Below are 14,150 nucleotides of genomic sequence, written 5' to 3'. Positions count from 1 at the left end.
TCCCAGCACAGCAATGTATCCCCCACACATCATTCCACGTGCTGAATTTTAAACAAATGAGCCATGCAGGGTGAAACTTTTGACACTTCCTTGCCATTAGCACTACATGGGAAGCTCATGAAACTACAGCCATGATTAACAGCACGTGACATACCAGCGGGCTGCTTGACACAGAGGACGCTTTGCCGACGTGGGAGGTGGTTCTTACAACCTAAACAGCAACACACTTAATACTGGGTTCATATAAAGTGTAAAGCCAATAATAATTTTTTTCAGAAACAGACAATTTATTCCAGATATTTTAATAGCTAGTTCTCAAGAATGCCTCTGACAGGATTTTATTCCTTTTGTCAGGTTTTGTTCAAGCTGAATTGGAAATTAAACGATCTGGGTTAATACCAAAAATGGAGCAATGCAGAGACGATTTTGCAGCTTGAGTAATATTAGAAAAATGGACTTATGGGACAATTACAGTTGTCTTATCTTTTTGGCTTTGGCAGGCATAAACACAAGGTCTTTAATCCATATAGTCACAAAAATGCACTGCTTTTGCTTATCTGTGGGGTTAAAAACTCACTTTGTAAAAGGCAGCAAGGATAAATTCTCAAGCTTTGGATTTTTCTTCCATTTCTGAAACCACACCAGAAATACTGAATTATCTACTTATAAACCAAGCAGCTTTGGCTCAGAATTAATTTTACTAAGAGCCTAGTTATTTCCTCATATACGCTAACTATATTCAGTGAAAACTGACATTTATTTTAAAAGCTAGGTTATTTGTTGTTACCTAACATATTTTTCTTAATTATTAATTTCTTTTCTCTAACATACCCAGCAGTGACAAACTGCCAGAAACACATACTGAAATATATTGATTTGGGGTCAGATCAGTAAGGCAGTTCCGGTATTACTCCATCTATCTGAGTATTTTCTGTTATCTTTAGAAGAGTGTATTTCTCCTCTCAACACTAGTATTTTGTACACTTCTGCGTCATTTCACATCATTTTTATTTTGCAAATAACTTGGGAAACCTGCTATCTGTAAGAATATATGATATTTCCATTTTGGTGGATCTAGCACATTCTTGGCATTTCAAATGTATAAATCACATAGATCAAGCACTGTCAGAGGTCCACATAAGTTTAGAAGAGATTCATGGGTCACATAATGGCAATTATTCAGAGAGAGAATCTATCAGTTTCCACCAAAAAGTGATAAATTTGCATATCCTTCCCCACCCCAACCAGAATCATGCAAACACTAAGACGATTTAGTAAACATGCAAAAGCCCCAAAACCCAACAACGCAGTCAGTCAACCCATGCAAAAAAACTGTGTAGGGAACAAGTGACCATATGGGATCCTCTTCTGCTGCTTGAAACAAGAATCTTTTGCCAAAACAACAACTCACTACAGTGCTCAGCAAAGGGAATTAGGATGAATCAGCTGCTGTTTCTTTCCTGAAGTGCGATCTGCCACAAGATTGCTTTTATTTGACTCTTTTGGACTCAGATTGCAGTGAGGAGAACGGCACTGTTTTCTCAAAGTGCAAAAAGTCAAAACAGGTTACCAGCTCGCACTTTTTTATTTTACACAGTTTTGACCTTTTAAAAGTTTGAGCTTCCAACTTTAGGCCAATTTTCTTTGTCCTAACAAAGGACGTTCCTTCGTTCCTTCTCACCTAACAAAGCCATTTGATGACACATTTAAAGCACTTTTACAAGTCATCTTCACTACAGGGATGATACTTTTCTGAAATTTAACCCTGAATTAAACTGCTGCCTGCTGTTATTTCTTTCTTTTTCATCAAGTCCAACTCATCTTTTTTTTAACTGATACATTCCACTGAATGTATCTGCAGGTGTTAGGGTTACAACGTACGTAGGCAGGAGAGCAAACGCCTCCTGACTTACATTTTAAAAATGTAAAAATGAAATCACCACTGGACTGCAATCCCTACAGGAAAAATGAAGAAACCACCTCATTCCGTCTTTTAACATTGCAAGGGGCAGAAGGGTAGATCCAGTGGACAGAAGGTGATGGATCAGGGCAGGGAGGCACGCAGGGCAAGGGTAAAGGCGCATGCATCCAAGCAGATCCCGAGGTCACCTGGGAAGCCGGTGTCACCGACAGGGCTGGACCTCGTGGAACATTTGAGGCAGGAAGTGGGTGAGCTGGGGGTGCTGGGCTAACAGTGGGCAGCGGTGGTGGCGGAGGTGGTGGCGCGTGCTGTTTGGGTTTGTCAACTTCATCTAAGTTTATATCATCGAGGTCTGTGGTGTGCAGCTGCAGGCCCCCGGCAAAGCGCCGCATTGAGGAGGCTGAGGGAGAGGCAGAAGGACGTCCACTCGCCAGCTGTGACAGAACAGAAATCTGCCTCAACAATTCTGCCTGAAACAGTCCTGAAGTGATTGATGGCCAGCCTTACAACACCGCCTGACTGCTACTGCACAGGAAGCTCTTGGCTTCTCCCACACAGAACATACACAAAATTTTCTCCGAAGGCCTTTCTAAAAGCACTCCTTGGGATTCTAGTTTAAAAAGAAGAAAAATGGGAGTGGTGTGACAAAAGCTGTTGGGGTAAGGGGGTCGACAAAAGAAACCCCACAAAACCCCAAAAGCATGAAGCCTTCAGAAGGCAAAGTCACAGGGCAAATCAAGATAACACAACTCTTGCCTCTCTGGCTCTTATGAAGAGAAAGCAAGAATTACTCCTTGGAAAGGTGATTATTTTAAGAAAAATAATCAAAGACAAGCCCTGAGGTTCTATGTCATTAAAAAAGGGAAAGGGGTTAAAGTTGTGTAAACACAACCACACATTAGCACACAGAAGGAAACTAAGCTTAAGCAGCTATCAAAACAAAAATTTAGTGTGCTATGAAATCAGATCCTCAAGGGGTTTGAGATCTTATAATTTATGTTAATCCACACCCAATCTATTGGGGGGCTAAACAACTCCAGAGTTTGAACATAATGAGCAGCTCATCCAAAAAAACCCCAACGTATGTGAAGGAGTCCACATATGCTGCTAGAGTTGCTAACATTCCTTTTACCAGCGATCAAAGAAAATTCAGCCATTTTGCTATTTTGTAGACTCAGCTGAGGAAACACTACATGGATAAGCTGTCTGACAGACACATCCATCTTACTCTAATATGGCAACACTTCCCTCAAGTGGGTAACAGTTTTCACGTTCTTCTTATCTAACATGCTCACCCCTTTGTACTGAAAAATAGCTATTTCTTTGGCAGAGGTTGAGAGATCTTGACTGCTCTTGTTCCCAAGAAACAGTTCATGCCTGTAGCACCTGAAAACTGCTCAGCTGTACTTACCCCTAAGAAGCCCTCAGGTTTTATGTTTTACATGTTTTAGCTGCTTGGGCAGGTTTGTAGAAAAATCGTAATAGAGCACTTATATATAATGTAATGGAAGAATTGATGGAGCAAATACAACACAGAGTGTTTGTCTTAAATTCAGGTAGAGCTCTGAAAATGCAAGTGTTTGTAATCTGTAATGTGCCTTCTTACTTTACAAAGTAAGGGGGACAAAGTTCTAGCAGAACACCATCTGCCAAGTTTAGATAGTGAGAGAAAAACTCTGCATAATCATTCCACTAAAGACCTGTACTGGAAAACCACATGGATCTGAGCCTAGGGCCACAAAGAACAAAAGATCAACTGCTTTTTCCAGAGCTGCTCCATGTTGACTTGAAGGAAAATCATGCGAGAGTGTTCCCCAAGGTCCCTTTTGTGGTTGCAGTTTCTCGGGGATCTCACGGGAGCTCAGCAGACTGAAATGCTCCTCTTGAAAGTGGCTTTCCTTGGAAGACAGCCAGAGCAGCAGGATGGTGGGAAAGCCTCACTCCACATCTAGAATCATCAGGCTCTAAGGAACAATCGCTATCTGCAGATCCCCTAATTAAAGGGGACTACTTAAAGCACAAGCCCAAAGCCTACTCCTTGTGAGTTTCGTATCTTTTTGTGATTTTCTTAACCTGCTCCTTTATTTCATGCAATACAAGGAAGCTTCCAAGAGCTCACTATCAATGATGGTCTCATTTTCATAGGATATTAATAAATATAGCTGGGTCCAGGTTTGTTATTTGTAGCATGCCCCACGTAGCCCAAACAGCTCACGGATCAATAAAACTGTTCACTCTGTGGTAATAATATACTTTAAAAGGTTAATACAAACAGTTCATTAAAACAATGTTTAAATCTTCATAAAATATAGGAACAGCAAATTCTATAGATATAGTCATCAATTACTGATGTTCTCCCCCCTCTTAGAAAAAAGGCTGAGGGGGAAAGACAAAGATTTTTTCACTAGTAAAACCTGGTGCTTTTAGGAGACAACCTTCAGTTATTTAGAGATCATGCAATATATGGAAAAGCCAGAATTTTACCTCAGGAGACTCATTCTCCACAGAGGAAATCTGTTCTAACCGTGTTTGACAAAGTCTTTCCACCCAGTGCTGCACCTTTTCTGATTCTTCCAAGTCTTCTCGTTCTGTCTCAGATACCTTGACCATAACATTGGTGCATGAGAAAAGGTTATAGGTGTGGTCACAATACAAATATGTTTCAGAAGTATGAAAACTCCACTAAACATAATTTTAAAATAATAATGCTTTTAAGAAGGTTTTCCTATTTTGCTTTCATTAAATTCATCACTACACATGGACACCCATTAACTGCAGAGCTATCCTCATTTGGGCAAAAGCTGACTGGAAACAAGCAAACATGGCAACAGAGTTCTGCAGTGAAACAGCTTTTAAAATTTCATTATCTTTGACATAATTAAACAAGTGTCCTGCTAAAATAATTCCACTAAAAATCCACCTAATTTTCTTTCAATATAGTTTTGCACCTGATAGACCACAACATACCTCTTGCACAAGACGATTTATTTTCAGCTGTTTTTCTTTCTCCAGCATTCCTTCTTTCTCTTTGGCAAGTTTTTGCTCAAACTCCATTTCCTTTTTGTTCTTCTTCTGTTCACAAAAACTATCACTTTTTGACTTCTTTCGTTCTTTCCCCTTCTGGGAAGGATTTTTAACAAGAATTTTTACATCAGCTAAAAACACCACAAACTTCAATTCTGGTACATGAGTGCCTGCCTTGAAAAATCTAATTACAGTCTATGCAAGTAAGGGGATAGTCTTTTAAAAGAAAATCCAAAGTCCATTTACCCAGCAATTTGCAGGAAGTTCAAACTTTTTGTAGGGCTTGTGCCCACTAAGAGATGTTGGATGAGATCAGAGAATTCAACTTTTTTGTTCCTCTGCAAAGTTACAACTTTAGGGCACAGAGGCCCACTATAAGACTTTGAATATTCACTTTTGGTTGGGTCTTGATTTGCCATCTCTCTGTTTTGGCACTTATATACATGTAAGACTGATTGCTTTGAGGTGACAGATGCTCATGTGTAAGTAGATGTGAACAGTCCATGCATACAACAGCTTCATGCATACGCCCTAAAATCAGCATTGCATCCCCTAATGAAACTGAAATAAGGAATTATAAAGGAAAGGTTTAGATCAGTGCAGAAACTGAGTTGCTTCCAAGAAGGAACACTGCAAGACAAAGACCATGTAGCTCCTGGATAAAATCTACTCAGATGAGTTAACTAATACAGTACAAAGCGACTCTAAATTTTAGATGTAGGATACAAACAAAGGGAAAAGCTACACAGTCTTTTGGAAGCCTCTGTTCCTGTTGTCTTCAGAACACACACTGCTCCTTATTTCTACTTTAATGATGTCACATTTCTGCTGCCCTTTCACATTTGTACAGGTACGATTTAGTTCATATTGGAAATGCCACGTTCTCCTTTTATTTATGAAAAAGTATAACAGAGGAGCAGGTGGCCACTTACTGTCAATTACTGCCACTGCCAGAAGGGCTGTGCCTCAGGTTTGATTTTATTCTCATCATCATCAGCTACTGACTTTCATGCTTTGAATTCCCAAAACCACCACAAACTGCTTCACATTAAATAGCATTATTTGTCTTCCTTTCCCCTTTTGCACGTTAATATTGATAACAAAGCCTTGGAAAACAGACATTTTCCCCGGCAGTTACAAAAGCCAATTCTCCCAGTCAAGCAGTTAACTGGAAATCTGTACTGTTGAGTTCAGTGGGATGTGGTCTATTGCTTCGTGGTTACATGGTGGTGGTGTTGTAGGGAGGGGACCAGGGGGAAAAGGAACCCCCAAAACACTGGAGATAAGGCTTAACTAAAAAAAAAAAAAAGTCTAGCTTTTCACACTAATGTTTTAACATAAACCTAATTCTGTGGCATATTTTATTCAGGGATAATTAGTTTTTACCTTAACAATTGCCAATATCATCCTCTAAAAAATGAGAAGATACATTTAGTACTGTCTACTAAATGCAACACCAGGCAGGTCAACATTTGAAGAATTACTGAATTCAAAGGCACACTAAGCAGTACACAAGCCAAAGTCTTCCAGAACAAGAACATATATCTGACAATCTTAGCTGCATTCACTGCATTCAGATACAACGGGATGATTCATCCTTTCCTACAATTTTCCCCATGGATTCAGTTTACTTCCTATTATAGACATTTTCAGTACACAGTGAAATTTTGTTTTTAGAACAAACAAAAAAATTCATTAGCAATAGGGAGCAGGATGAAAATTCATCACTGCCAGATTTAAAAATATTTCTAAAAGCAAATTATTAAAAAAACATCTTTTCAAGCTTCTAGTGCACACCATGTGCTAAAGTTCAACGGGAATTGTGTAAGATCTTCATTAATATATGATTCTCTGAACTATAATTGTCAGCATCAATACAAAAGATTACCTCTTCGTGTGAAGAGTTTCCATAATATGCACTTACAATTTTCATTATAAAAATCCTAACTGCCCTGGCTTTCTCACAGGTTAGAGATCCATGGTGATTTACAGTCACCAGCAGTACAAAAAGGTATTGGAATGCACCATTTTCTCCTAATCTCTTTTAAGGAGAACAGACATATGCTGGGCACACAGAAGGTTAAAGTAATAGTCCTGAAGAGTTACACGAATACTTCATCTGTCTGAAACAATCCTGACCTCCTCTGAAACCTTGAGTTATTGCCAGATACACACAAAACATCTTCATGGCGCTTTTACCACAGTTACCAAAAAACCCACCACCAAAGCACACCACACAACCCCCCCAGAATATGGCTAATATACATTAAAAGCAATAAAGAGAAGGAAGCAACTGCAAGTATAAAATATTATTTGAAACTCTCAAATTGAAATTGCAATACTTCAGCAGCATCTCTGCAGACACAGAAGTATTCTATCACCCTAAAGATTGTTAATTTTTTTTCCTCATATATACATGCCTAAAAGCCTTCTGCCTTCAGCACTCCTCTTACAGGGAGGTTTGCAAAAGTATAACTATATAATTTTTGTCTCTGTACTGGTTTTATATAAAAATATATATATATATATATATATAGTGAATACTTCTGGAGAACATGAAGAGATGCACTGCTCACCTGTAATGAACACCTGCTGCAAAGTACTGTTACACAACTCCCTCTGGCAGAACTCAACAGCCCAAAGGACTGAAAAGGACAAACTCCTAGACACATGCATCCCACAAGCATCTTAAATTGTGCACACGTTAAAAGAAGGAGCATTTGACTATAAAGAATGTTTACTAATAAGAGAGAAGAAAAATGAGGAATTTCAATTCAAACACACAGCAAACAAATGTACATTTCAGACTTTGTACCTTACGGATTGTGGGAAATTTTCCTTCATACCGATAAAACCATCCAAAAGCTACAAAAGGTAAAGGAAAAGGTGTTTTTTGAAGAAAAGCCAAGGACTGGTTCTTACTCAGATCAATCCATGCTGATATGTGTAACTGATTGAAATTTATTTGAAGGCTCAACACCAGAGGTTTGGTATTACACCTCAAGTTCTTAGTCAAATTCTTGATAAATGGTTCTAGTACATTTAGTCATAAGTTTCCCTTATTTTAATGATATACATTTTATGTCAAAGCAAATGCAACAATCAACAAGTAATCTTCACACAGAACCACACAGGCATGTGCATTGCTAAGATTTTTATGGTTATGCTCCTACTTTACAGTAGTTTTAGCAAGCCTTATGAAAATTAAGCAGGTATGCAAACTCATTCAAGCTTGTGGCAGAACACAGGCTTTTGAGGAGACATGAAAAGCTCCATTTCCCAGGACAAAATATTTCAAGCCAAGTGCACAAATGTTACAAAGTATATTGCTAAGTAAAAACATACAAAACTTTATATAAGAAACATACATAACTTTATGTAAGAAACACTGCTAACACAGAGCACTCAGTATAGTCCACCTTTCTGCAGGATTGTTAGATTTCATATCAAGGTACCTTTAGAATGCAATGACAGCAGCAGTGTCAAAACCTTTCATCATTTACCAAAGGACCACAAATATCGCCCTAGGAAACCCAAATGGTCAGTTCAACGTCAAGACTGACTGTCAGGAGGAGGTGAGACACAGGAAGAATCTGAATCAGGATAGGAAGTTCGGGCTGAGTGGCAAACCTGTTTGTCCTGCTTCATGTTCACTTCATCCATGTCATCTGTTTCAAGTTGGTCATGTGCAACTCCCTTTAAGTCTTCTAGAGAAACAGAGGAGGAAAGGAGTGAGGAGATAGAAGTGACAGTCTAAATGGAGGTTCCCATGAAATGAAAAGAGATCAGCAGTGTGTGACTAGAAGTCTCCGTGAAATAAAAAAAATGTAGTTAGTGACGGGATGCTTTTTCTACAAAATTGTTAGAAAGAAAAAATGGCCCTATTAAATCAGTCTCCAACCTCCTCCAGCCCTGAAGAGCAGTTAGAATCTACATGTGGACAATTAGTCTGCTCTGTGATGAAGAGAAGCCTGCAGAGCTTGGTAGCTTTTCCTGTAATGGAACCATCAGCAGACTTTCCCAAAGTCACACACAAAATAATGTAATAAAATAACATCAGGTTAGGAATTGGCCCAGATCTCCTATAAATTATGCAACAAGCACTTTCCACGTTTTTCTTTGTACAATACAATTTTAGTACATTCTCCACATACAATTTGTAGATTCCAATTTAGCTTCTTAACTGCCAACTAAGCTCCAACTCTCTTGATTCCCTCCAGACCTGTAAGTCAGAAAGCCAGCAGCATCCTAGGCTGCATCAAGAGCAGTGTGGGCAGCAGGGCAGGGAATTCTACCCCTCTACTCCACTTCAATGAGACCCCACCTGGAGTGCTGCATCCAGCTCTGGGGCTCCCAAAATAAGATGGATGTGGACCTGCTGGAATGGGTCCAGCAGACGGCCATGAAGATGATCAGAAGGCTGGAGCACTTCTCCTATGAGGAAAGGCTGAGGGAGTTGGGCTGTTCAGCCTGGAGAAGAGAAGGCTGTGGGGAGACCTTAGAGCAGCCTTCCGGTACCTAAAAGGAGCTACCAGAAAACTGAAAAGGAACTTTTTAAAAGGGCATATAGTGACAGGACAAGGGGGAATGGCTTGAAACTAAAAGAGGATAGATTTAGATTAGATACTAAGAAGAAATTCTTTACTGTGAGGCACTGGAACAGGTTGCCCAGGGTAGGTGGTGGATGTCCCATCCCTGGAAGTATTCAAGGCCTGTTCTGGATGGGGCTCTGAACAACCTGGTTTAGTGGAAGGTGTCCCCACCCATGGCAGGGAATTGGAACAAGGTGATCTTTAACATCCCTTCCAACCCAAACTTTGAAAAGATTGTCAAGCAAACACTGAACAAAAACAACATGGAAAACAATGCACCAAACCCCCAAGATAAAGAGGCTGATGCTTCAGAAAATTTCCTAGCAAGCTTCATTCTTTTTTGCTTTTTCTGCTGCTGCTGCTTGTTAAAAACCATGACTATTTGAGTGGATCTAGATTTTGCAAGATAGGTACATGTTAAACAAGAGTTATTAAATTAATGGTATGCTTCCAGCCTTCTGAAAATAACCATTCATAGCTAGCTTGGCTTGGAGACAAACTGGTGATATATTCCATACAGCTCAGACGTGTCTGACACAAACACAAGGAGGCAGGCTGAAATCAATTACTTACTTTTGTGTTTGGAACGAGGGGCAGAGTGCACATCTGCAGTTACAGTTTTTAGAGACTTGGGTGGTTCTTTAGGACCCCAGTCTTCTTCCCACTCCTTTTTAAATTTCTCTTCCTCTGCTGTTATCCTAGAAGAAGCAAATGCAGTTACACATTCAGAGTGCAAAAACAACAGCATCAGTATATATTCATTACCATCATAATTTTTCAGCGTATTTGTTTTTTCTCTTTAATATAAGGCATAATAAACTGCTCTTTCCTCATAACCAAATTCCTTTCATCAATCTGTTTCATTTACTAAGCTACTAAGATAATTTGAAAAATACAGTGTAACTGAGTAAGATATTCTTGATTAATATTGAGACTTATAAGGCCAGTTATATAAACACGTGCACAGATGCTAAGCCATGAATGATACACTACAGTACTGTCACCTTAAATGAAGTAAAAAAAACCATCTCTCACCTAGTAATTTTTCATTTTTACAACTGGAATTACCTGTTAGAAAAAGTCAGTTTTAACTAAAACACTGAGGGACAGAACATCTACCATACACCCAAATCAGATGTCACAATGGAAAATTATACCTAAAAGGTGTGTGTCTTCCTTCTATAGCTTAAATCTATTTTGATGATTGCTTCCTAAACACATAGTCCTAGGTTGCCATAAAAAGTGACTCTTCCCAAAAAGAATTAAATACTGCTGAAACACGAACCAATAAGAAATAGAAATTTCTTATTCTAGGGAAAAAAAGGGAAAAAAAGAATAAAAGAGATGAGAGGGGAATAGATAAGTAGAGATAGAGGATGAGGGTGGTGCAGAGAGCGTCACACTTCAGGAAAAGAGCATGCAAAACAAGTAAAGTACCAAGGAGGTACTTTAGAATGGCATGATGATCAGAAAAAAGGACATTTCAAACCAAAAAACAGCAAGCACCAAGTAGGTCACAGCAGAGATGCCGAATAACCTAATAACGTGTAGCTTCATATATGTAGCCTTAAGTGATCCAAGATCTATTCTTGACTATAGCTGGCCTTGAAAGGATAACGTGGTGCCAAAATTTACCAGGTCTTAGATATATATGATGCTATTTATACTTGGATTATCTTTTGCATCTCTAAATTAGCTAAAACAAATTGAAAAAATATTCACATGGAGTCAAAACACTCTTAAATCTGCAGCTGAGCTCACTATTTAAATTTGGAGGCATTGTCAGGGAACGATGGACAGAATGTTGTTTCATTTCATTTTAATTAAAAAAAGATGGTATTACAATGCAACTTGCAGTACACAGAGTTAGGGACCTCTGCCATTCAGGCACATTTGAAATGTTTTCAAATCTAAGATACCAAAATAGGGCACAGTGACTTTACACAATGAATTCCTGCAGAAAGGATTTTTAAAGGAAGGTAATGATCCTTACAAACTATTAATACAGAAAACCAATGTATTTTAGCCTGTCACAATTGCTCATGAAATCTCAGCTTTTAATTTCACCTTTTTTCCTCTAGTACCATTCTCCCTCCTCCTCACCCAGGAGATTGACACTGACTTAACTGTTCGGATTGTGATATGGAAAAGCTTAGAAGTGCTTGAGCGACACTTGAAAATTACAAGGAAGTATAAAGCTGTGTTAGACCTTACACTGAGCAGCCCTCAAGGCATGAAAGCCCTCCCTGAGTGAGTAAAGATGCTCTTAGTGCAGAAGAACACGGCAGACATCCAACATCCATTATAACAGACAGGCAATCTAGACTGGGAGAACAGAATCATCCTTCACATGTGATGGCCTGCTTTTATAGCAGCTTTTGGCTATTGCAGGAACTTCTGTAGAAGGCCACAATAAAGAACAGGATGTCACCAATTCCCTGGTATCAGAAAAGGGAAATGCACAAGAATTCATCCATGTGCTGCAGTAGAGCCCACAGCAGGAGTGTCAGAAGATTTTTCTCTTGTGACAGCTGAAGAATATATTTCTTTTTGCACCTTGGAAATTCAGAAATCCCTGCACTTTTTCTATCAGAAAATTTTAGCTAATACAGGTACATGAGAAGGAACTTAAGTGAATTAAATGAATTAAAACCCCTTCAATATGTCAAAGGGGCAAAGCTGAAGACTTGAGGGTCAATCTTAGTCCTAAAGGGCTGAATCAAAACAGGTATTATTGTGCTACTTTCATTTTCATGCAATTTCCCTCCATCATTTAGAAGGGAAGTTAATTATTGTGATAACAACTGATTAATTTCAAACTTCCAAATGTAAAAGAATGCTTAAGTTACAAATATAGTACTGATCTGTTTATTAAAAGTACTATTTTTTTCTGTTACAATTAAATGTAGCGTTTCAGTGACAACAGAGTAAGCAAGTTCTAAGACACAGAACTTCCTTAATCTTAAGTTTCTCTATATATTAATAACATTTTTAAAATAAGTGCTCTACTTCAACTTTACATTGAATTTATTATTGTCATAAGCCTCATGTTTTCAAGGTGCTGATTTTCAGAACAGTTTCCTATTCTCTAACAGTCGTGTACTTACTGATCTGTATTGGATCCTACATTTAGCTAAATGGAAATACTACACAATTTTATTTGAAAGGAATATGCAGAAGGTTTCCAGCCAGACCTAATACACAAGCACCCTTTTCCAGGTGGCACACTGCCTGTGTAAGGTTTTTACTCACTGCTCTATTTCTCTGCGGTATCTCTCTTCCTCCTCTGCAGCCTTCTGGGAAATCTCCAGCTTTCTTCTATAATAAGAGGAATTAGGACACCATGATAAAAATAGTATTTTCTGAGTAAGAACCTGAACAAAGTGTGTCAGCATTTAGTAAAAGACATAAACAGTAAATATATATGTATTGGGGGAAAACACTCCTTTTTAAAAGTCATCACTAAGATACCAAGGTTTCAGTATGGTTTCATAGGAACCCTGAGGACATTCCTGACCACCTGCATAATAAGAGCATTATCACCTACTTAATTCTCTAAGTCAATACCTCCTTCTGAGACAGGTCTATAGTGTGGTTTTTTTATGAGTATAAAATTTCTAACTGTCTTGCTAAAAATAAAACATGAGTGGATAGCATCAGGAAAATAATGAATATCACACTGAATCATTGGGGTACGACAGTCAGGGAGCAGAATGACCCTTCTACTCAGCATGGCTTTGAACGATATCAGCTCTGAAAGCCCAGAACATCAAGAGCAACACAGGATAAACATTTTATGAACAGAGACTCTGCAACAGCAAAACAGAGTTCTCTAAGTTCAGAATCTTCTCACTTCTGTGAGAAGCATCACAGAAATAATCATGTGCTCCTGTCTTCTGTGCCCTCTCCAAATCCAAGCTAAATTTTTCAGACTGTCCTGTAGAGAGCTCTTACAATCTCTCTTTCTCTTGCTGCTCTTTGATGATTTTGTTGGTCTCCAGCGCAAGCCGCTTCTGATGCATTAACTCCTGGCGTTCCTGCTCACGGAGATATGCTTCTCTTTGCCTCTCTTCTTCAGTCATGAACAGCTCCTTTCCCTGCAATCAAAACCACCACCCAAAATCAGTCATGAAAATATCTCATGAATGCAATTCTTCTAGGAAATAATTAAAACCCAGCCACACAGTAGGACATCTGCCATTTCCTTACATCGCTCTTCCTGAGGAACACACCCCAAAAGATCCTCAAAGATCTGACCGCTTACTCCAAGGAGCTAGTCTACTTTCAGCCTCTAAGTTATTATGCGCTAAACACCTCAGAAGAGGTTGCAACTACTGAAGTCAGCAACAGCACTGTAAGGGTCATGCCAAATACATGCTCAGTGTGTCACCCAGAAAAAACTTCACATTATACTTTCTTGAAATCTCACTGAGCAATGAAATGCCAGAGAACTGAACAGTGAATGACTCCCAGTTTGAAGACAACTACACAGTTACTGTGTTTTAATCCCTGGTTGCTGCAGAAATGTGTCATCATTCAGGGAACCCAAATACAGGGAATGTACATCCCCCATACACTGTATAGTTTATGTATTACAGTTGGTTTTGTCCCTG

General features: G+C 38.9%; 1 protein-coding gene across 5 annotated transcripts in view; it reads right to left on the bottom strand.

Moving 5' to 3' along the window:
* The window catches only part of USH1C (USH1 protein network component harmonin), a 47,145-nt gene that overhangs the window by 15,095 nt on the left and 17,900 nt on the right, over positions 1-14,150 (bottom strand). For all 5 annotated transcript variants that reach the window (XM_032112830.1, XM_032112827.1, XM_032112828.1 and 2 more), the window contains 4 exons: positions 13,492-13,634; positions 12,790-12,855; positions 10,111-10,235; positions 8,576-8,652 (listed from right to left, as the gene is read on the bottom strand). In XM_032112830.1, coding sequence (XP_031968721.1) covers positions 8,576-8,652; positions 10,111-10,235; positions 12,790-12,855; positions 13,492-13,634 — 411 coding nt within the window. The remainder of the gene's footprint in view (positions 1-8,575; positions 8,653-10,110; positions 10,236-12,789; positions 12,856-13,491; positions 13,635-14,150) is intronic.

The sequence above is a fragment of the Corvus moneduloides genome, chromosome 6, assembly GCF_009650955.1.
Source record: "Corvus moneduloides isolate bCorMon1 chromosome 6, bCorMon1.pri, whole genome shotgun sequence".
Classification (NCBI taxonomy): Eukaryota; Metazoa; Chordata; class Aves; order Passeriformes; family Corvidae; genus Corvus; species Corvus moneduloides.
Note: the sequence above shows the minus strand (reverse complement) of the source record. Positions and strands in the feature narration are given on the sequence as shown.